General features: G+C 40.5%; 1 protein-coding gene across 1 annotated transcript in view; it reads right to left on the bottom strand.

Moving 5' to 3' along the window:
- Positions 1–9,730: 9,730 nt before the first annotated feature.
- Positions 9,731–21,478, bottom strand: part of adgrv1 (adhesion G protein-coupled receptor V1) — a 103,180-nt gene continuing 91,432 nt past the window's right edge. Inside the window, exons 94-96 of the mRNA XM_069699863.1 lie at positions 15,762–15,947; positions 12,587–12,764; positions 9,731–10,213 (exon numbers count right to left, since the gene is read on the bottom strand). Of these exons, the coding sequence (XP_069555964.1) occupies positions 10,095–10,213; positions 12,587–12,764; positions 15,762–15,947 (483 nt within the window). The 3' untranslated portion in view covers positions 9,731–10,094. The remainder of the gene's footprint in view (positions 10,214–12,586; positions 12,765–15,761; positions 15,948–21,478) is intronic.

Below are 21,478 nucleotides of genomic sequence, written 5' to 3'. Positions count from 1 at the left end.
CTTGGTCACCTTATATTCTGTTTCAAGGGGATGAGAGGCCAGGCTGAGGAGTGCTGTTTCACCACTTGTCTTATTTTATCCTGCCGGTCCCCATTGGACTTTGCTCAGCGTCCTTTTTTAGCACAGCTGACTCATAGCATAACCCATAGCCCATAGCCCCCCCCCCCCCACACACACACACACCCTCCCCCCTCGGCTCTTTTGCAAAGTCCCTGCTTCAACCCTCCCACTCTGTGCCTGCTCAGATTCTCCTGAGTCACAGGGAGCAAAGACACCCCTCTCCTCAATCCCCCCTCTCTGTGTGTCTCGCTCCTGAAAAACAACAGGTGCAGTGGGGCCTACAGAGGGCGGGCTGTCTGCTGGGCAGCACGGCCAAGCCTTCCAGTCACTCCTTGCTGTTATTTCACCCCTCTGCCTTAAAACATCCAATCTGTCACCTCGTCCCGCCATCCTTCACCCAATCTCTTTAAACTCTCTCACCCTCTGTCTGCCCATCCCAGCACCTCTGTCCCTGCACTTGTTTCTCCTCCGCCACTTCTCTGCTTCTCCAACTCCCGCCACTCTCCTCCCAGCTGGATGCACTTTCTTTCCCGACAAATTATACGTTGTTCTCTACAATTACGCATGCACAGCAAAAAGCTTATCATGAAGATGACCTTCTGTTTAAAAATAGCCTGATTAATGTCAGTTTTTGGTGCAATTTTCTCCTCATTGTTGTCAATTCTCAGTTTTTCTTTGCACCCACCTTCTCTCTATCCTTTTCTTCTACAATATACAGTATGCTGCATGACTTTACTTCTCTTTTACTTCAATATCTCCTCAATACTTTGCATTCCATTGTTTACAATGAACAGGACTCGTTCCCAAACAAGAGACACCTGTTTTGTGGAACAACAATTCGCTCTTTGCATGCAGCCTTCATGGATTCTAGGCCATCAGTGGTGTTGTGCACATGGTACACTCCGTACATCACGTGGCCTTTCTTCTCCAACCTAGATCCTTCTGTTTAACACCCACGAGGTGTGATAGCTCAATGACTTCCAAAATAGCATGGTGGCCTTATCCACACAGTCAAAATGGGGCGAGTTGTACAATACAACTTCCCAGGGGAAACTACAGATGTTTACAAGCCTAAAAGGGGTTGTTTGTGTGTTAGTTGTGGTGCTTGCAGAAAGGTTCAGAGTATATCAACAGCAGAGCTGCAGTAAAATAAAACAGTCGATTATATATATTTTTTATCTCCTTTCTTATAAAAGTATATCAGCTTGGCATTTCAAAATCATAAAATATGTAACATCTCTGTATAACACCTCTGTATGTCTATGTCTATGTTGCCCAAGGATGTTGATGGGCCTGAGGCAGAATTTTGCACTGCTATTTTTGAATCTATACTCATGAGTAGCCATCAGATCCACCGTTGCCCCGTCAAGACTTAACCCATCTTTATGGTGAGGAGAAGTCATAAAAACTTCTCTTAGGCCTTTCTTAAAATAGGACGCACTTGCAGTTGAGTAGTCTATATATGACAAAAGCCTAAATTGCAGTGAGATTAATGAAGATGTTTGCTGCTCTACAATTAGATAAATATCTTGAAATTCTCCTGTTTGCTGCCTTATTATAGAGAAAAGGTTTAAAATGGAAAAAGTGAACTATCCCATAAAAGGCCTGCAGGAAGACGTCATTTGCAGGGATCAAGATGCTATGTTTAGCTAAGTCATACTGATTTAAAGACTTAAATTTCCTGTCCTTAAATTTGTTGTCAGATATCCCAGGACTGCAGCTCATGTTCCAGAAGTTTCTGCCTGTCTGGTCTGAACCGGACTGGACCTGGTTGGCATTTCCCCAAGCTTGTATTTGCTCCTTAGACCTGACATGTAAACAACATTTTCTGTCGCCCCAGCTGGTGTCTATAAAGTTGAATCCAGGACAATGGATAGGCATGACCAAGTGACTAAACAAGCAACATGTACAAACACTCAAGTCTAAGCACACACATGCAACACCTAAAGAGTGAGTTGTGAGTCCAAAGTTTCCCTCAGCCACACTTTTACTTGTGTGCAAATGAAAATTTGAGGAAAGCCACAAAATATATTAATCACAACAAAGTGAGAGCTGCTGAAATGTCGATGGGATTTCAGATGGCTCTGTAAAAACTAGGAACAGACCAGTATTACATAACAGATAAATGACCTTTGACAAGTTATAATTATTAAACTTTTTTGAAAGCAGTTCCTCCAAAAGATGTTTCAGGTAAATAATAATAAGTCAGGTTCACTCTGAAACGAATTATCATTTGAGATGATGTGAGGAAATTTGAAGCCCACAGCCAGAATTGTGAGTTTTGGCAAATGTTGTTGAGCAGTGGAGACACAGAGTTGAGAAGGGAGGTGGTATTTGGTTTGAGAAAGGCTTTACTCTTTGATTTATCATAATCGAAATTCCTATTTCTTTTTCTTCTTTTTTTTATCCAGCAATATGGAGATATTGTGGGGTGCCCTGTCTATTCAGTTTCTCAGTCACAAACTCTTCCACTTTTATACTACCCTCTCTCTCTCTCTTTCTTCATTGTAAACCCTGCTCGGTTTCTTTCTCCTCGGCTCTGAACCAAGAATCACCACTGAGCCATGAGGGTCTTGTCCTGGGGAGTGGCTTACTGCTTCAGCTGATAGAGATCAGCCAATAAGAAAAGTGGGACAAACCACAGCCTTACTAGATCCACCCACGCTGCTTCCTCCTCAACAAATGATTGCGCCCACACGCCCACACACCCACACCCACACACACACACACCACACACACACACACACACACACACACACACACACACACACACACACACACACACACACACACACACACACACACACACACACACACACACACACACATTTTCCTTTCACATGGTAAAAATCAGATGTTAAATCTCCAAAAAGAATATGCTTGTTTTGCTTTTTTTCACTATTATACTATTATTCATTAGAGACACATAAACAAGAGATACTCTAGTTCAAGGGCAGCCTGGTCTAGTCTGCATCAGTTCTGTGACTCATTTTAATCATTTGAAGCGGCTGCCCAGTAAAAAAAAAAAAAGAAAAAGAAAAGACTAAAAGGTCTCTCTCATTTCATCTAACTGAGTCAGTTTTTGGCAGCTGATCTCTTTTCCCTCCAAATGAGGGGAGCTGCAGCAGTGACTGCTGCAAAGAGCTTCGTTTATCGTCACTGTGAGCTGAGCAGCAGACAGAGAGGAATGTGTGACACATAAGTCCAATCATCCTCTGAACACTTCACTTTCTGCCTGCCATGTGCTCAACCTCTCCTTAGTTTCCGCTTCTGTTCAAAGCAAACTGGATGAAGAGAATATGTCATATGGATCATTAATGAGGAGAGTCGTTTTTGCGTTCAATATGAAGTTGTCCAACTTTTTCAACAGTCTGACACTGCAAGAAGTAATCCACTACAATAGCGCTGAACACATTCTGTGAGTGTAACCTGGTCAATGCAGCTCAGTATGAGACTTTGAAAGAGCTGCATGAGAAAAAAGGTTAACTGTCTACATTTTTGAAAGGTAAGTGGCATGCAGTAATCTTGAGGCTCCTTTCAAGGCTGTTTGCCCTGACACAACACTGCAAAGTCAGTTGAAGTTTTGAATAGCCTTGTATTATACAGTTAATGACATATAATTTATCTGCTGACTCCAATAAAGAATTTAACTTAATAAAAACCCATTTCAGGTTCATTATTGTTGTTGGCTAAAATACATAAGCGCGCACACACAATTAACTCTTATGCTACTGGGATCACACTTTGCATGAGGTTCCCTCTTGTTCTCATGTCTGCCAATATAAACAACAGGTGGACAAACATTATGACCTATGAAGCATGCAGCATATAAAAAGATCACATTAACTCAGCTTCTTGGTAAAGATGTTTGTGCCAATCAACAGCGCAACACTGAAATGAGAGATTTATCTGAGAGGGATGGATGTGCGAAAAAACAATTTGAGGACACATTCAAATTTTTTGCTCTTTAACCTCATTTTTAAAAACACTGTGAGCTCAGTTCTTGAATACAAATCTTGGACTCAGCATGAAGCTGAAGGGAAGAGAAAAATAATTTAGAACTTGATAAAAAAATAAATAACGAATTTCTGTTCGGATCAAGCCTTTTCCCCATCATCACAGTAACTCCATTGTTTGACTTGGTCAGCCAGCTTCTCCCCCACGAACCCTCAGGTCCTGCCTGGACTGCTTAGCATCTGACATTTCATCTCTGACACACAACAATAACTGATATTGTTCTTGTGTGCGGTCAGAGCCTGACTGGGTCGGTTACTCCGCCTCACGCCATGCTGCTGCCGGATCAAACCAGCTGAGTCTGGCTGAACATACACAGAAGAACCAGTGTGACATGATGACTCTGTCTCTCTGATGTGTCATTTCCTCTGGTTTGTAAAGGTCATATGTCTCTCCACTGAGGTCACCCTCTAATTTCTCTCTGTATCTCTTCACTCCAGCCACTTTCTCCCAGTTTCCTTCCTCATTTGCTTAGTTGTTGTCCTTCTCCAGGAATCTGATATCTTTTAGGCGTGCCTGTAGATGATAATAGAAATGCTGTAAGTGATATCTGCTAGCTGTCCTCTTATTGTATTTAGATTGTAGTATTTATAGTGTCCGCTTTAGGTCAGAAATTGCTCTTTGACTCCAGGCAAACAACATTTACTTATTTGGGTGGCAAGGCAATTTATCCTGATTTACCTTCAACTGATGTAAACAGTCTGAGCTGAGATCAAATTAAAAATTTCAACATTGTAATTTTGGTGGCTGGTATCAAGCGCATTGTCTGCAATCTTTGTCTGTACACTGGAAAGGTCGCCTCCCTTACCACATTTGGTGATGATGATCATCATGATGCTGCTGCTTCTGCTGATATTGATAACGATGATGGTCATGGCAGTGAATGGTCACAATAAGCAGTCATGTTCCACAGAAGATGACATGGCGGCACCTTTCTTTCTCACAAGCTGTCACAGCAAAAGCGACTCATGGGTGATAAGCAAGAACTGGCCTCAGCCTGCTTGATGGGATGATGCACACCAGAGAGAGACGGAGACGGAGGGAAGGATCAGTGAGAAAGACTTTACTTCTTGCCACAGAGAGCTGCAGACTCTCAAATACTTTATCAGGCTCATGGTCTGCATCACTGCATACCATTACACACACACAAAGCTTGCAACGATCTGTCTTATGGACAAGTATATCAAACAGCATTAAACCCACCTCGATGGATACTTGGGATAAAAGGTTATAGATGAGTTTCAGGTCTGACTCTGGTTGTTACCGGCCGTAAAAGAGGTCTATGTTTCTAGCCAAACAACTCATCTGTCCAAACGTGATGACTATTTCAGGCTGCTGGACAAGTTGGAAATATATTTAGCAACCAGCAGGCCATATCTCCAGGGTCAACTTTCAGGCACACGGAAGCATATATGCAGTACCAACACTTGCACAAAGGCAAGCACTGAGCACTGAGGGTGATACAGGGACCTGCACCGACTACTATATGCATGTGTAAAACACACATGAATGCCCTCATACACTTGGGTATACACAAAAAAAAACATGGACATGTTAAAGGAGACACTGATAAGCACATACCACAGAAGAGACAATATAGACTTCTTGCCAACCAGACAGCATAGTGAGAACAAGGCAGAGTGTCATTTGCAGACATGATATGTCTGCTCCTGTTGGCTACATGCAGCCCTCCATTTACAGCCCCTGGTCAGCCATGAGGGCAATGCTGCCATGGACAGTGTTGCCTTTCACTTTTGCAGAATCACATTTCGTAGAGCAGCTACAGCCGGCATTCAAACAACACAGTGCCCTCTGAAATTTGGCGGAGAAACAACAAAAGTCATCAAAGGAACAACTAGAAGTCAACCAAAGAAAGAGTTTTTTTTGGTCTTCCTTTCTTCCCATCTCCTCACTACAGTTGAATTCAACGTTCAGAACTACTCAGTTACATTGGTCTGTGATGTTTATGTCAATGGCTTTAATCTGCCTTACTATTAAGTCAGCGGAGGGTTAGAGCCAAAAGTCTCAACCATCTGACCTTGTTGTTGGCAAGATGGTTTTAAATCAATTTGGCTTGTTGAATAAGAAGGCAGAAAGAGAAGAACACTCTGCTCCCATTATAGAAAAGGGCATAATTTGCCATCTTAATGAGAGACAATATAATGTGCACATAAGCTTGCACAGACACACACATGCATGTACACTGGTGGAAGTACATATTTGCATCCTGTCCTCGCTGAGCTCATTGGCTGTTTCCTCGACCGGACATGATGGAAGATAGTTCAAACATATGCAAACACATGTATAAAAGCACAATGTCCTCAGTGGCCTCATTCAAACATGTTTACTTTGAAGCTTCTATGAGTAACTCCGTCCCGTCTCCGTACATTATGCAACTTTCCGTACGTGAATGAAGCTTCTGCTGACTCTGTGTCCTGCCGCTTTTTTAGCTCGGTGGTGTGGTTTAGGGGAAGCTGACAGGAGCATGGGGAATGTGGTGGGAGTACAAGCGCCATGTGCGCAATACACAAATTCACAAATGCTTACTACTAGCACAAATCATCTGCTCTTGAACTTGGAACAAATTTCGGGGCTGTGAATGCACACAGTAGTGCTGACTCAGCATCATCTCTGTGGGATACAAAGAACTGAAAGAGAAGGTTTGATCTCTTAAACACTGTTAGCATGGATGTGAAAGTTGTGTTATTTGTTGTATGCACAGTGATGATTTCTACTTCTCAATTTGATTTTCTCTTGAATGAAATCTCCATGGAGAGTTAAACCTCTGTTATCAGCTTCCATGCCCTTCAAATTACATTTAAGCAAGTTATTGATTATCCAACAGACGTCACAGTGGGCTAATTGGTTGATTAAATTACACCTATACTGCCAAGATAATTTCAATGTGGAATGATCACAGTGATTAGAAACAGTCTGGTACTTTCAGTGCACAATATGTACATGGACTGCCATAACCCTCTTAACTGTGTGTGTTATCTCTAAAAGAACACTGAATTATATGCACCTAAGGTTACTTTAAGGATGTGAGAACAGAAAAACAGTACGGGTAGCACAGGTTCATTTTGCGTGTCTGTTATTCCTGCGTTGTCTTGTCTTATCCATCCCTCAACACCTCAGTGTCTTGATTCATTGTCTGGTTGTATTGATTTAACCAACAAAGACTGCCAGGCTCTACTTTGTGTGTGGAACTGGGTCACAATCCTATTGTAGTCTGAGACGAGGCGTTGCATGTTCCAATAAAAGGTCAGGCTGGTTCGTGTTTGCCTAAACCGTGCACCTATTCAAAACATAAAGAATTGAGGAGGGGATTTGTTACATTTATTATGGTGTAGAGAAAAGACTGAGAGAAAACAGTAAAAAGGTGGCCTTATTACGTTTCAGACATTTACACCCTTTCTATTGAATTTAAAGAATTATGTAAACCCTGGAGATACTTGTTGCCAAAATAAACTTCAGTTGAATATGGCAGAAAGCATAAATACAATTCCATTTCACATTGTTTGGTGTAACTTCCTCTCAAAGATGCAGGAGGAAATCGTGAAAGACAAACGCCCCCCTTTTTCCGACAAACCTTGCTTTTAGGATGAGGTGATTTACTGAGAAGTAAAAGAGTCATCATCGGAGCATCCATACAAACATGCAGCGAGGGAATTGTGAATCAGGCTGGCTGTCTGCTGTCTCATCTGTCGTTCCCTGTGGGCACAGACAGACAGAATGACAGACAGAGAGGCCTCAAAGGTGAGAAGGGACCAAGGATTTCAACGTAAACATGTTTGCCTGCAGTTTGGTGTCTCTGGGACTGAGACTGGTGGGTTGGGACATGAAGCTGGTTGCTGTGTCTGTTTAATTGCTATCCCCCCTATGGCAAAGATAGGTGATTTAGATAATGTGAGCACTTTTACTCAAGCTCCGTTCATCTCATCTGAGACTCTGTGATGTACTGGCAGGAAACTTATTATTTTTTATCAGCCACCAAATCAGTGCCTGATGTCTCAGGACTCAGGAAGAACCAATTCCACAATTCCACATTAGTAGCACAAATTTATCTGCAATTTCTGAGCAGCAATTACTTATGAAAAGAGACAACACCTTTGTAGTGGTTTACAACCTGATCTAATCCTGGCTCCTTGTAAAACACTTCACCTTATTCCAGCATGACATAAGATTGGAGCAAGACTGCATATATGTGGTTAGTTACACAAGTGAAATTTACTATGAAATATGTCATGTGCGATGGGATAACTAGTGGTCAGCAGTTTTTATGCAGCACTTAATTAAGGTATCTATCAGTGAGTCTGAGAGAAGGTCAAGGAGCCTTGGTGTTTCTTCTGCTGCTGATGTTGCCACCACAATATCTCATTATCATTAAGGACACAAAGTACTTTTTTTTTTATAGGCATTCTAATGGATACATAATGGAAATATGTAATGTCACATTGATGGCTTGTAAATTAATTGCTTGCCTCCTCACTGCTTTTCTTAGAAGGAGGTAAACAATAAAACAGGGCCCTTGGAAATGCTGGATGACAATTAAAAGTTCTGACTCCATTATTACAAGCTGAACTGCTGCTGGAGAGAAAACAAACTCAGAGGCTGCTGCCATTAAACTGTGGAGTGCCATCTCATTACAGTGACGTTTTTCTTCAAATCCCAGAGGACAGACTCCCACTGACGGTTAAAGGATTGGTTGCTAAGTGATGTAATCATATCTCAGGAAAAACAGACAAAGCTAGGGCATTAAACGTTGGTGTCTGAGAAAACTTCTCCACCCTCTATTGTGCACAAAGTTTGGTTGCTGCTTTTCTCTGAGGGCTGGAAAAGTGCCACAAAGCACACTCACCTCTTCCTGCTGCAGCTCTCCCATTGTCTGCTGAGATCATGTCCTCAGCTGTCCTCCACAGACCTGGGTGAGTAGCTGTAATGAGCAAGGTGCTGTTTCAGTGGCACCAATAGGGATGGCAGTTTGATCGGTAAACTTTAGTCTGTGTTTTTTGTCTTTTCTTGGTTTCCCCATGTAAATCTCACACTGTTGCACTTTCTTGAGCAGTCAAAGTAACGGCCTGCTGCACAGCCACTAACCAAGTTCAGAAGTATATGAATATACTAATATCAAATAAGAATATGGAGCGCAAAGGTGAAAGGGCTGTGCAAAGGTCAAGTAGACGGTGGATTCCAAGAGGTTCAAATCTTCTGGCAAGGTTGAAAGAGGAGTATTTGCTGGTCCAACAACAGCCACTGATTCTTTACAGAGCAGATCAAAGATGAGCCTTTGCTTTAATGTATCCTTTTAAATCAAATAGATTAAAATGTCACCAAACGGTTAATACAAGTAAACTTTTACAGTATTTTGAATATTCTATACACCACTGCATTTCTTCAAATTTTTTATTTTCACGTTGTCCTTCTTTGCTCTCTGCAGATACCAACAGACCTCTCCGAGGTGTAGGACCACTTTGTGAAATTCCTGTGGGGCACCGATCATTGACACAATCCATCCCTCGTGAGGGTGTGACCCCTGACCTCCACAGTGAACCACATACATAACCCTAAGAGAACCCCCCCTCCCTCCCCACCATAATTAACTGCCTCTTTGACAAGTTATGATCTGTAAAAATTAAATCAGGACATCGAAATGTAAAATATATGGTACATTATTTATTAACAATGTTACACAAGCTTCATGCTCAGCAGCAGAAGTTGTGCTAAAGGGGCACGTCTGTCTATCTCTGGCTAAAATTCTACAGAAAAACAAAAACAAAATATACATTCAGATAATAACTCCATCAAGGACTTTTAAAAAATAAATTTAGTAAAACATTTATGTATATGTGAACAGATGTACAGTAAAAATCACATACAGTATCAAACATCTATACGAAAAAGTTCTATTTAATGAACTGTTTTAGTGCAAAGGATTTTACAATATAAAAATACTGTTTCGTAACTTTCCTTTCCAATATGAGGAACAGAGGACGTGGGATCTGTGTGAGGTGAAAAGGTTAGAGGTGTGTGTCGGCAATGGGGATTCGTCTCAGCTCAACTATCTGGGAGTTGGTTACACTTCCTCCGTCGTGGCTCCCGGGGATGGACTCGTTATCGCTGACATTAAGGCCGGTCCCTAAAACACACATAATAAGTTACATTACTCTCAAATCCAAAGCATAATTCTGTTTCTTTCTATTTATTTATGTAATATATTTGCAAGAGTTTCTGCAGTATAGCAAGGTGTATTTGTCGTCATATATTACCGAGTAAATTAGACAAACTAATATCCACTGCTTCATCAGTTCAGTTTGTCCTTTGCGGTGTTATGTAATCAACATGCTATATGTCTCGATGTCTGGGTTATCAGACAGCATACTTTAGTGGATCGGATCAGTCATGGTAATGATATGTGAATGGTACAGACTGACAGACTCTAATGTCCGACTTGAAGCGGGCAGTGTAACAAAGCGGGCAGTGTATTAGTCAAAGGTTAAGTCATACAGTGGAACACTGACATGCTTTGCATATGATAAACACATGCTCAGCTATGATATGGTATTCAGGAAGTACTCAAAATAACATTTCTATGTCAGCGTGTCACCCTAGTTTTCTAGATTTATAAACACGTGGGGGCTACTAAAGATTTTAACTAAATTAAAAGTTCAAACTCGTTTTTAGTGCATCATACTTTAATTATTTTCAGCTCAGTATATTGGAAGAATGTTGTGCAACAAGTTTTAATTGTGATGGATTTGCTCTGAGCTCACACTAGTCTGCACTTTGAGGTGTGTGAGGTGTAAGAAATTCTGATTCAGATATTATGTAACAGGCATGTTTGCACATAAATATACTATTTTACTTTACAGTTACCTCACAAAGAAAATTTATTGTTTGATGACTTTGTAGGATATCTGAAGAGCTCAGTGTATTTTGAAAGTGAGGCACCAGACCAAGAAATGAGAGATATTCATTTTTGACGATGCAGCAACTGTTGCAAATATTTGTGACCCTTGTGACATAACCAGACGAGAATCCGGACCAATGATCCTTCATAGAATCAGGTATGTCAAGCCTTTTGACACCATGCTCATGACTGACATGTTAATGATCAGCTCTCTGTCCTGCTACAGAGAGTATGTGTGTGCCTCTGTGTGTGTGCCTGTGAATGGTTCACTATCAAATGAACTGTCAAGACAGTCATGACAGTACTTACTTGCTGACCCCTGTCAGGCGGTGGTCTGTTATGTAATTCTGATGAGCAAATTATCTTTACTGCTGACTGGGAGGTAAACCAGGTTACCAGTGTGAAATGGAAGAATGTTCTTGTGACCAGTGGAGCAAAAGCTAAGTTTTAATTGCAGAATACAGAGCAACATAACGATAATAGAAAGTTTCAGAAGACTGTTTATAGGAAAAGTTATATTTTCCACACAGCAAAGATCAAGTATTGGCTTGACACTTACGTTTTTTGAGGCCATGCGGAGGCCCAGGAAGAGCCAAGTCCTTTGACTTAATTAATCCTCGCAAACTTGCCTCTTTGCCATTCAAATTTTAAGAACTAATTCAACTTCAAGAATTTCACCTGAAGCGGAAGATTGTTCATTAAAGTGAATAATCATAGTATTACTGGCACATCACAATACTTTTTTTTGTAATGTAACACTCCAACATATAATTGTTTTATATCAGCAAATTATAGTATTTACTTTATTTGCTGGCATAACAGTATCCTATTTTGCAATTCATGTGATAGTTACCATATCAGTGGCATATAAAAGCAGCAAACTAAAAGAGGTGTAGATACTCAAATTAGACTTCTAAAGGCATCTCAGAATTACTTATTTTAAAGCTTATTTATCATAACATTTTGGTGAGACAGTAAGACTTAGACTGTCTGCAGTGGATGACCTTCATCATGACGCTTCAGCAGGCTGCTTATTTTTCAGATGTGTGAAAATTACTCCACTCATTCAGACACTGTAAAGCAACGACTCAGTGATTGGAAGTGTGCGTGTGGATGCTTGTGTGTGTGTTTTGTAATACAACGTATATCAGTGAGCACTTTGGGCACTCAGCTCATTAGACATGGATGGCAATAGAGGAAGAATGGTTTCCATGGCAGCAGAGAGATTTAAGGTCAGCAGAGGAACGACTACACAGGGCTCATGCTAAGGGTTCAATGGATGCAACAGATTCTTTACTGTATGCATGTACATTATGAAATAATCAAACATGCACATGCACACACACACACACACACACACACACACACACACACACACACACACACACACACACACACACACACACACACACACACACACACACACACACACACACACACACACACACACACACACATATTTTGGTTATCCTTCAGACTAACTTTGATCAACTTTTTTAATTCAAATGTTGGCGTGAAGATGCTGATGTATTGGATGCAGAATGGAAAAAGGAAAGTTCAGTACACTTTTTAGCCTGCTTGAAGCAGAATAATTCTCCTCACCGGTTTTTAAGGCAAATATGAGGTCATCAAACTCCTGTGACTCCTCGTCTGCCGTAACCAGGTTGGTGTTGATGAAGCCTCCCTCGGTGTTGTACGTCCCCATCACAGGACTGGGCTTGAACATGCTGCTGGGCTGAATACTGGGCCGCAATGACGCTCGCTCCCAGTCTGCTGACACCTGACACACATACACCCGTATACAGTCATATCAACAACGCACATCAACAAACACTCCAAATACTATACACATGTATTATATATATGTAACATTTTGACTAACACATTTCTCTAAAACCTATATTTGATAAATTTTTCAAATATCTGATAGAAGCTTTCAAAGGAATACATCCATTTTATGTGAAGTATCTCATAAAATTTGATGTAGGAATAGTTATAGTTTCAAGGGAAAAAGTACAGAGTCTGTCTTCTTGTGCAAACATTATTTTCATAGGAATGCCGGGCAAAATCAGGTCAAACATACACACCCATACAAATGCTTAATTCAGAGAGTGGCTGCGTCTGTCAGCCATGTAATCATGACTGTGATAAGTTGGGGGTCATGCAGAGTGCATGTTGTCCAAGCACCCTGAAGGGTTAAGGCCAACCGACAGGGTCAGAGTGGGTCCATGGGGTGAGAGTGGGGTCAGTGGGTTTAGGGTTCCATAATGAATCAGCCTAATGTCATGGAAATTATTCTATAGTAGCACGGTTAGACAGACGTGATGGTGGTGGGGGGATGCTTTGTTTATCGCAACTGCGAAGAGAAGAGAGACAATGGCACAGAGTGGATTAAAATGAGGACCAGAGGGAATTTTCTTACAACAAAAGCATGTCATTCTCTGTGTATCTCTCATTTTTATCCTCAAAAACCACATGTCATCTCTTGTTTTCTGCTGTGTTCATTTATTATGAATGCCTCATCTGTCCATGTACATGCATAGATGTGTATGTGTCTGGGTGCTTTTCAAGCTTCTGAGGCTTGCTGGGCTGTTACCGGTACAGAGCGCCCCGGTATGGTGAATCAAGCACCACCAGGCAGGCACCTTGAATCTGTCACATGTGTGTCACAGAATGTGTCACAGAAGAAGTGATGAGGGAAAGAGTCCAATAAGCTCGTCAACCCTAACGTTCTGCTGTATGTTTCTATACATCTCCTAATCTCACCAGTCCACTGCACAAAAATCCCTCATCTCACACTCCTTCTTAATGATATCTGTCTGCACTCTTGTTTTTCTTACTGGGCTGTAGCCGACTCTCAGAGGCAGGAGTGTGCTCTCATGAATAAAACAAGATTACTGGATTCCTACGTGTGGAGAGAGATCGAGAAAGAGAGAGGGAGGGGAGAGTTCTCAGGAGTAATAAAGTTAAACCAGCCCCCTTTTTTTCCCCTTCTATCTCTGCCTCTCAGCAGCTCAGTCCTTATAGGGTATTCTCCAGGGAAAAAGTTGCTGCGGACACCGAGTTACTACAGAAGCGCAGAATGTGTGTGTGCCTAGTGTGTTTTCAGTGCTCGCTTGCATACAAATGTGCCAGTCTGACAGAAAGGTCACAGGAGTTGATGTGGGAGTTAGAGGGAGATTAAAGACAAATAAACACAATTTTACATAGATGTTACATAAAATGAGAATCATTCTGAGTGAATGAGTATGAATGTTCTTTGTGGAATTACACTCAGCTAAAATGAGAAATGTATTAATGTTGGAGGACCAGGGATGAGCAAATAGAGCCATGGGAATGAGGGCATGGGAAAAAGAGGGGAGGGGAAAAAAAAAAATCAAAGCTGAAAAAAACCTGAGAAAAAGTAACACAGTGAGGGAAGGTAAATCAGAAAAGAAGTTTAGTATTTAAAGATAAATTCGATTTTCAAAACCTTATTTTAATAGTTTTGGTCAATACTGCAAAGACTGTATTTTTTCCAACAAGGTTGGATGTGAAATGTGAAGCTAATGCAGAAGCTCAAAATCCCTGAGAGCCACTAGGACCAGGTTCCCAAAAACCTCTGACACCGTAGACTCCAATTCAATAAGCAGTGGTGATCCTTCTGAAAATAATGCCTTGATTAATTAGATATTTAAAGACTGATTTGATTGACATGCCTATGGTACAGTCTGGTTTCCGGTAAAAGTGGGCGGCATAGGGTCCTCAGGTTCTCAGTCAGGTCTTGTCAAATTCAGCCCATGCTCCTCTCCAGCACCAAATATGGCTAATTCTGGCTCCAAAAAAACCAGGATGGCAACAGCCAAAATGCCAGACTTAAGGCTTCAAAATGGCAGTTCACAAACCAATGGGTGACATCACAGTAGTCTGCCACTTGGTTGCAAATAATGTCTTAGTTTAGCGACATTATCTAAACCACGTACCTGGATCCAAAACTGAAGGTACAGCAGATAAAATTGTCATTTAAAATAAGTCACTATACAGAAAAACTGCATGTGGCCAGAACTACAGCAGGTATTGTGGGTTCAAGCGGAACCTTGTCATTCAACCTTGTTAGGCTCACTGCTGCATCCTCTGTACTCAGCAATTAAAAATGTTTTCACAACAGATGACAGATTTCATTAAGAGATCAGGACAAACTTCAAAGTTCACTGTAATCCATCACAGTACAATTACACTGTTGACTGTGTTTCTTGGTTTGTTTGTATATAATATATATAGATATATACTGTACTGTATATATATATATACATACATACATATACATGTATATATATATATGTTGACTGTGTTCTTGGTTTGTTTGTATATAATATATATAGATATATAATGCACTGTATAAACTGTGCATTTTATATTGTATATTTTATATTTATATTTCTTACTGCTATTTACTGCTATTTTATTGCTTTTCTATTATTCTATTCTATTCTAGTATTTTATTCTATTATTTCTATTATTATCTTATTGCTTCTGTATGCTGCTGTAACGAAAACATTTCCCCTCGGGGATTAATAAAGTAAATACCTACCTACCTACCTACCTAACTAAAATTAAAATGCAAAGACTTAGAGTTGGAGAATATAGAACATTTTGGTGATAAATACTGTAAATCTGTACAATCAAGTGTGTACAATATGTCAACCTATGATTATGTAAGTGAGTCTGTCTATCTGATGGCCCATTTAAGCTCTGTATGTGTGTGTGTGTGTGTGTGTGTGTGTGTGTGTGTGTGTACCTCTTCCATGGCGCTGATGAGGTTCTGAGTTGATTTGCTGATGTCGCCCCCAACGGTGGTGGGTCCCCCTCCCTGGTAGGTCGAGTCGGGACTGTCGTGGCCACTCATCTCCACCGTGTAACTGGCTTTGGTCGGCCAACACAGCTGGTTGTGCATGACGAAGTACACTGCAAACACATACAAGCCCTGTAGAGAAAGAGGGAAAAATCTGAAATAAGAAATAGGTTCTACATTCTCCATGGTTCAGCTCCTCAGTCTTACATAAAATCAATTTAAGGTGTGTTTCACGTGAAATGTGTAACACTGTTAGGCTGCATTTATCTGTAACAGAAAATTATCTGATCCTGGCAGGTGTGGTGACCTTTTTTTTTCTCTGGATCAAAGACCTAAATGCTTAAAATAGACATTTGTATTCATAAACTTCTTTCAAGTCATTCTGTATGAAGGATTCCTTATTATTATGCAATATTTTGCTATTGCACTAAAAGTTTAACTTCTTTCAGATCATTATTAGCAGCAGCATATTTTCCCGCATGGTTAATGAAGAATTACTTCATCACCATGCCATGACATCATTGGCATTCTGGTATTTCTGCTTCCTCCACTTCCTCATCATGACCAAATCCTCTTGGTCAACAGCACCAGGCTGCGAATTACCCCAAAACACCAGCGTGTCAAATGCCACGATGCCATCCTGTATTTCACGACACTCATCACCGGGTTATGACGGCAGCCGCACACAGAGATGGAACGCACAAGACAGCAAAGCACGAATGTGTGAATGTGCGTGAATACAGGTGCACGCAAACACAGAACCCATCATCACTCACAGAAACATATTTAGACATATGAAACAAGAGTCTGATTTAGGGTACATATTACTGAACTTGGTTTAAGGAGGAACTGTCTGACTAACTGTCTCATTTATCTTCCTTTGATTCGCTAATCCTTGCAATGATAAAACCAAAGTTCTTCAGTTGGCTTGTATGTGAAAAACAGCAGAGAGATCATTTTAAATCTGTCTCACCAGACATTATGTTTGTTTTCAACAAGTGGCAGTGAGTAAGAACTTCCCAAACTATTCCAAACCTTAAATCTAACTTTGTAACGTTAAGTTTGTGTCTGAAGTTACTGTATGTCTGAGATACAACAGATAAGACAGCTGACGAAAAAGAGCAGTACATTTTCCCTCAAAAAGCCATCAACATTACCCGTGTGCCCAAAAGTTACTGACATAGAAAAGGGGATTATAAACAGTGCGGATGGTTACAATCAACATAACCTGGAAGAAAACAGGAACCCATAAAGTGAGTGTTTATGGGTGCACTGTAAAACTGGAACCTCCAGACAGAGATGGAAAAAAAGGGGGGAAAAAAACAGCGACTTCCACAAATAGTGCTGTACATCGATGGAAATGTGTGGCTTTCAGGCCTTTACCGGAAAAAGAGAACTTTACACCACATCGCTTAAGAAATGGGACATTTCAATGTTAGCAGCCAGGTTTAGTGTTGTGTGCAGTGATTTTGCAGCCATGACTTTTTGTTTGCATTTTCTGTGTATTAAAGTTAAAGATGAAAATCAACCTTCCTTTGTGTGGTCACATAAAACATGAAGGGCAACAATGAACCCAGGTTCAGTATCTGGGTGTGTATGTTGCTATCTATGACTGCGGGGCCATCACAACAACGCTGTAGGTGATTAGCACAGATCATTAGCAAGCTGTGCAGCCTGCGGAACATGCTTTACTACCATAGGCCTGTTATGTAAGTATTCCCTGATCACTGGAGAGGCCATGTCTTTAGAGATGGAAAGCACAGCCCTCAGGACAGCACTAAGGGCAGGGGGAGGTGTCGAGGGATGGAAGAAAGACCATGAGAAGAAACATTTTAGGGCAAGAATGAAGATTAAGTTGGATGAAGGAAAGTGGAAAAGAATAGCCAAAGAGTACTTCCTATGAGAGGTGAGACAGACGGACAACAAGTCGAAAACTAGTTGTCCAGAGAATAAATAGAGGTAATCAAAATAAAAGGGTTCAAGTTCTCTGCACTGTTCTCGTTTTAACTGGATAATTGATGCAATATTCTCTTTGACGCTTAACAGGGAAAAGTGCTTTGTGTGTGCAAATCATTTTCTGTACTCGTAAAAGCAACAGATCTATTTCCCTCTAACCCTAATTATTTCCAGGCTTCACACAGCTGAATGCGTGTGTGGACATGTTTGGGCCAGAGTTTTCTTTTCCATAATAACACAGACATCCTTGTGTCCTATTTTTAGGTAAGTACCGAGGTTGAATAAGGAAGCGTGGGTGGAATTGAATTGTAATGAAGCATGCTGTGGATGTTTCTGATTGTGACGATACAATGAGGTAAGGTTTATCGGCAGAGGGGCTGCACAGGAAGACATAATGAGGGGTGGTGCTGTTGTGATTTGATTATTGTCTTCTAATTCAGCCTGATGTGGCGCAAACATAGAATGGAAATACAGAGGATGGGGTGGAGAAAAGAACACCTGTGGATTAGAAAGACAGATTTCCCTCATTATACCTACACATGATTAGTTTCGCAGTTTGGTTCTATCAAATACCCTGCTGGAAACCACAGGTTGTTTTCACAGCACTCAGTAATGTGAGCTCTGCAGCACAAACATAGTCGTGCACAGCTGTAACATCTGCAGCTGTTTAATGGTGTTCAGTAATCAGCAGTAGGGAGGTGTGCCACACAAATACATCAACAACACCACCAAGGTAAATATGGAAAATTCTCCTCACGGAAAATTGCCGGCATGAAGGAAACAAAAAACACTCTACTATACTTGGCAGCACAGATTTACTGTATATCAACTTCCAGCCTCAAGGCGATCAAACACAATGGAAAATGCCAAAATTAAAGACCTGAATAAAGGAGGAGATTGCATGTTTGGAAAAACAGCTAGTGGAATAATAACGCTGCCAGAAAAAGGTGGTCACACAGCACTGCAGGAGACTGTACAGTATGCAAGTTCAAACTTTATGTACTTATTTTGTCATTGTAACTTTTCCATACTGAATGCAACAAAATATGTTAATGGTTGTGATAAACATCAAAAACTTAGGTTGGAGTATTCTTGTGAGTAGTTAAAAAGAAATAAAATACAATAAAATCCTAGAAAGTAAATAATCCTTAAATAAAAACTTCTTGCAGTGGCACCAGGATATATCTAAATGCCAAATGAACTCCTTTCATGAATCATGCCAAAATTGATGTTCAAGGTGTGCAGAGGAACATTTTCAGTCTCATCTATTAGGATCCAATTCGCTTTCAATAAACTTTCATTTAGTCTCTAATGGAAGTCCCATAATAACATAAATAGTCATCCCTCTTCCTGTAACGCTTTCACCCTTTGCAGTGAAATAAATTACATTTACTCCAGAAAAAAATGTACATGTACACATACATGCACACAAATCTAATTGCATGCTTGGTACTACATGGCCAAATCATCTCAAAAGAGTCTCTTTCTTTTGCGGTGCTTGGCGAAAACTGGGTCAAATGAGTTTGTTTACTGCTAATCAATGTCTTTGGACACAGTTTAGCTTTGGGGCTCTTTACCTGTTACACTCTGATGAATCTTTCCTTATTCCTGCTGCAGACCCCAGAAGCCTCCATTATAGCCAGACCTTTGAGGTTGCAATTTAGAAGCCTGGATTGAAAATCAATCGGCGTAGTTCTTTTATAACAATACTTTTTTCCTTTTCTTTTGCAGAACACAGTTTGAGAAGTTGCCTGTGTGGGTCAACTTGTCACCAGAATATGTCTCGCATGAAGCAAAGGTCAAACAGGATGCAATGGGAGAGAATCTATAAGGCTTGCATGAAGTAATTCTAAATTAAAATTCCCACTCAGTAGAAATGCATCTGATTGCCATAAAACCGGCAGGAGGGAAGGGCTTGTCTGTGTTATTGTGTGCGTGTGTGCATGCATGTCTGTATGTTTGTGTTATTTGAGTGAAGGCGGACACGGGAGGATTGGAGGCAGAGGACTGGGAGGCTTTAGGGGCCTAAATTAAACACAAGAACAAATTAAAGTAGGTCGAGAAGGAACAAAGGACTTTAATCTCAAATGTTCCTATGGGATTAAGGCAGGATTTTTACCTTGGTCAGAAAAAAAATAAGCTCATGTCTAGAAAAACTGTCATCCGTTAAATTCAGCAGTGTAACGTTAATCAAAGAAATGTAAACGGATTTAAAAACCTGTAACTGACAACCTTAGTAATATAACCGATGACCAGTGATTTTAAATAGCACCATCACACTACTGGTCATCTGAGGAAACTGACCACATGATGTCACAGAGTGGGACAAACTCTATTGGAGCTCATAAACAAATGCTAAGTGCGACAATGACCATTGGCGTTGACATCACTTCTCTTCATTAGTCACTGTACCAACAGGAGAAGTTTACTTTGGTGCAGCGCTGTTGTCTTTGGCAGGTGGATGCCACATATCACCATGGGTTACCACAGGCCTCTAATGGCACACTTTACGGGCAGATGGTGTCTCAGACGATGACAGAAAAGACCTCAAGACTAGACAAGACAGAAAAGAATCTATTGAGTCAATGAGAGTGTGGCTGGAAGAGCGTCATGGACAACTCTGTTAATGAAGGCATTATTGAGTCGCTCAAGAAGCAAAGAAAGATTTCCACAAAACTAAATCCTTGTGCCAGGAATTTTCAAAGATTAAGTATAAAAGGAATTGCCTTTTGAAGTGCAGTACTTAAGCAACTGATGACAGGGATCCATGCCAATATTTATCCAAGATACCATCCTTTCGGAGGTGGAAGAAAACATCTATATGACTGTAAAAATATTAAAGGCTTTTTTAAAGTACTAATTTAGCAAAATTCTCCAGGACCACTCTGGAAGATATTTACAGCCATGTGCAGTCAGTAAAATAAATAATACTGACAAGAAAGGAGATTTGACACTTTTCCAATATACAGGAAGAGTAAACTAAATATAATACAATAATGTTTCATGAAGTGTGAAGAAAAATATGTCAAAGCTAATGAGTTAAATCTAAAATGGAAAATATATGGAGTACGTTTTGAAAGTAAAATATCTCGGCCTTGTGTTAGATTCCCACGTAAAAATCAAGAGGGATGTTAAAATGGTGAGAAAAGGTACAAGAGTAAACTTAAATACATTTAGAGTCATTATATGGTTTCATGCACTCTATGAACTTTTTATGTTTAATCTGTAACCTCCTCGTCACGAGCAGCTTCTCTTCTGATGACATATGATCGGAGAAATCTAATTTTGGACAGGAAGCTGGTAAGATCACTCCACTGCCATGTTTTTAAGACATTAAATTTGTTAGGTTTTGATCATTTCTTTAAATGTGCTGATCCTAAACTCTTCTATAAATGCAGACATAATCAGACTCCTCAGCTGCTCAGTAACCTGGTGGTTCCTCTCAGTTTCTGGCTCAGTAATAAGAAGAGCTTATTTTGTAGTTTTCTATTTCTTAAAGGCCCGTGTAGGGACAAACAGCAGAAATCAAAGATGCTATAGTGTCTGACATCAGGTTATGCTGTATACTTGTCCTTATAAAATTGCTTATAAAAGTTAAATCAATAAATGCACACTTGTCAATTGTTTATGACACTACAACTGGTAAAGGAATGTCTGTCTTGTCTGTTGTACACATTTGCACACAGAGAATCCCCCTCCTCCCCCCC

The sequence above is a fragment of the Brachyistius frenatus genome, unplaced genomic scaffold (genome assembly GCF_029030835.1).
Source record: "Brachyistius frenatus isolate BFR_SWC_R1_liver_20210118 unplaced genomic scaffold, ASM2903083v1 Contig_31, whole genome shotgun sequence".
Taxonomy (NCBI): domain Eukaryota; kingdom Metazoa; phylum Chordata; class Actinopteri; family Embiotocidae; genus Brachyistius; species Brachyistius frenatus.
This window is presented reverse-complemented; position numbering and strand designations above follow the sequence as displayed.